This window comes from Euphorbia lathyris, chromosome 1 (genome assembly GCF_963576675.1).
Source record: "Euphorbia lathyris chromosome 1, ddEupLath1.1, whole genome shotgun sequence".
Lineage (NCBI taxonomy): Eukaryota > Viridiplantae > Streptophyta > Magnoliopsida > Malpighiales > Euphorbiaceae > Euphorbia > Euphorbia lathyris.
The window spans coordinates 88537946-88541230 of NC_088910.1; the positions used below are offsets into that span (position 1 = coordinate 88537946).

At 34.0% G+C, this 3285-nt stretch overlaps 1 protein-coding gene across 1 annotated transcript; it reads left to right on the top strand.

The window, feature by feature from the left end:
• The first annotated feature begins 486 nt into the window (after nt 1–486).
• Nucleotides 487–2901, top strand: LOC136211119 (thioredoxin H-type). The gene is made up of 3 exons (XM_066002664.1): nt 487–668; nt 2386–2508; nt 2583–2901. Exons 1-3 carry the CDS (start codon nt 579–581, stop codon nt 2724–2726), a joined length of 357 nt encoding a protein of 118 aa, XP_065858736.1. The 5' UTR covers nt 487–578; the 3' UTR covers nt 2727–2901.
• The last annotated feature ends 384 nt before the right edge of the window (nt 2902–3285 follow it).

Below are 3285 nucleotides of genomic sequence, written 5' to 3' on the forward strand. Positions count from 1 at the left end.
TACCAGCTTTCTGAATTGGTTCCTCAATTTTACAGGTATCTCACCAGCTCTCTAAACTTATTTATTTCGTATCACCAGCTTCCTAAACTTGTCCATAAAAGTAGATTAGCTTCCTGAACTTTACAAGTGGCTCACCAACTCCTTAAACTTATTTATTTTATAATAGTTATATACAAAAACTTATTAAAACAAACGAAACACTTGTAAAATTCAGAAAGTCAATCCGCTATTTTGTACAAATTCAGTTTATTGATGTATTAGGCCTAAAATGTACAAGAAAGTCTTCCATTTTTTATACATAAGTCCGGGATGCTAATACGGCCAAAACAAAAGCGTAATCCACGTGCATTCGTTTCCTTAGCATGAGAATCTTTTTGAAGGCTCCAGTCGGCAGTCATTTTCACAATGGCAAAACTGGTAATATATCTACAAATCCAGACCCGTTTCTAAATTTTATCTTTATATAAAGAGGAAGTTTTTAGCGCTAATACAGTGTAACAATAGCGGCATTATATTATATATCAGAAAGTATTATTTGTTTTTTTTTTCAGAGATTTCATTTCACAAAGGAAAGAGAGATGGCCGCAGAAGAAGGACAAGTTATTGGTTGTCACACTCTTGACGCATGGAACGAGCAACTCCAGAAGGGAAATGACTCCAAAAAACTGGTATTTTTCGTAATTTCTTTTTATTCGACGTTTAATTTATGATGCCAAATCGATTCTTTAGATTATAAAGTCAATTGGGGAATCTTGTTCTCGATAATTTGCATTTGATTTATCGGTCTAGATTTTGGTTGATCATATCTATAGTTAATCTCTGTCTCTATGAATCTAGCATAAGGGGTTTGATTTTCTCTCCAGACGGATGTTCTGTTTGTTTCTTATTGGCGTCGGGAAACATCTTCGCTCTTGTTTTTAAGTTTTTGATAACTACATTTTCATGTTAGTTTTTTATTCGAATGTATATATATATATATATATATATATATATATATATATATATATATATATATATATATATATTTCTTGAAGTAAACAAAGTGTTGATTTCGGTGCCATATTGTGTTTTGTGGTGCTGAAAGTGACTGGAAGGGTTTGTTTGCTTTGATAGGTAACAGGATTGGGCTTTTGTCCGTTAGGGATCTGAAATTGGGCCTCTTTGGATTTTCAGAACTGATATTAGTACATGATGAGCTATGTTATGAACTTGTGTTGATTGGCTGCTATACGATTTTATTTTGTTCCAGGTTGTGTATTGAAGAATTAGGTTTGTTGTGGGAATAATTTTCCCCTTGTGGTGGGCTTATTTTAGTGTAAAGGAGTAGTGGTTATTATTAGTTTTTTCTACTCCCCGTCAGTGTCATCAGTTCCATAAACTTGCTTATTTCGTATCATTTCTCCTTAAACTTGTCCATAAAAGTAGATTAGCTATATGAACTTTGCAAGTGTCTCACCAGCTTTCTAAATTTGCTTATTCCGTAACAATTAAATACAAAAAATTTATTAAACCTAAATTCTAAAAATACATCTACATCCATTTGATAGGTAATTTTTTCTCTTCTCCTACCTTTCAATCTATTATAAGAGTTAGTGTTGCCGGTTTGAGAGATCGAATGGATGAGGATCGAGAGTTAGGATTATGGTTTTTGTATTTAGTTGTTACGGAATAAGCAAGTTCAAGGAACTGGTGAGACATTTACAAAGTTCAGGAACTAATCTAATTTTACGGACAAATTTAGGGAGTTGGTGATACGAAATAAGCAAGTTTAGAGAGCTGGTGAGACATTAACAAAGTTCAGGGAGCCAATCTATTTTTACGGACAAGTTCAAGGAGCTAGTGATGTATGAGGCCTTTTCTAAATAACTTTTGTGCTTTGAGGTGTATGTCAGAGGCTTCTATTATAATGTTCAAGGTGTCATTTAAGCAATTGAAAACAAAAAGTTGATTTTTAGAAATTTGTTGTATTCTTTTCTTTATTGTATGACGAAGAAATTCATCCTTGCAACATTAATATCAGCAAAGCTTGTTATGTTCCGTTAAGCATATTATAGGCAAATAATTTACAACTTCTAGTTTTGGTTGAAATGAATTAGAATGAAATATGTATGGCTTTTCCCCCATACATTCCAGGAACTGGAGATGGTGTGAGAGACTGGAATGGATCCATTAGACTTTCGAAAATCAAATAGGATTGATGAGTCGTAGGATTAGATATCATGTAGTTTGATATCAAAGACTCAATGAGGCGAAATAAGTCATCTATTAATAAATGAAAAGATGTAACCTGAGGCTTGTTGCAGTTTATTAACAATTTTACTATTATTGTTAACTTAAATGTGGAGTTATATTTGTTGATTAAGCTATAAGTATGGTTTGATGCAGTTGGTTGTTGATTTTACTGCTTCATGGTGCGGACCATGTCGTTTCATTGCTCCTTTCTTGGCAGAGCTGGCGAAGAAATTGCCCGATGTAACCTTCCTGAAGGTGGATGTGGATGAATTGAAGGTAAAATTAACATTAGAAATAGGAAGAAAATGTAAGCATTGAAGTGGATGATATATTTGTTATGTTGTATGCAGACGGTGGCTCAGGATTGGGCAGTGGAAGCAATGCCAACATTTATGTTCCTGAAAGAAGGGAAGATTGTGGACAAGGTTGTGGGAGCAAAGAAAGATGAACTTCAGCAGACTATAGCAAAGCATTTGGCTACTGCTTCAGCTTGAAAAGCTCCTGTTTTTTTTTTAACCATAAGCATCTAGCTATATTTGTAATTTGATGGGTTTTTTTTTATTTAAAAACTGCTATTGCGTTGTAGACTACTGACTTTTTTTTTTACCATGAATGATGTAGACTTATTTGGCTGCTACTACTTCTACCCTTTGTCTTTCTTCTGATAAATGATAATGAGAGGATAATTACTCTGTTGCATCCTCATTACAGAGGAGAAGAAGGGATGCAGATTTGGGGATGTGTTTGGACATGTATTATGTCCAAATACTTAAAAATGGTACAGATATTCAGTAATGGTATATGATATTATGTTTATATACATGCATGACTCCTTGGTGCAAGCTATCCTTACTTTCTTGAAAAAGAAAGTAATCCTTACTTTGCTTGCATAGCCGTTCATTACACTTCCCTTTAATCTAAACCATCCAATTATTCCAGCGGATGGTTCAATTCTTTTAACCGGTTACTGTTTGCTCTGGTATCTTCGACTATTCTCTCACCTATTTTTTCTGCACGACGACTCTCCTCCGTTGTTTCCTCACTTCAACTCTT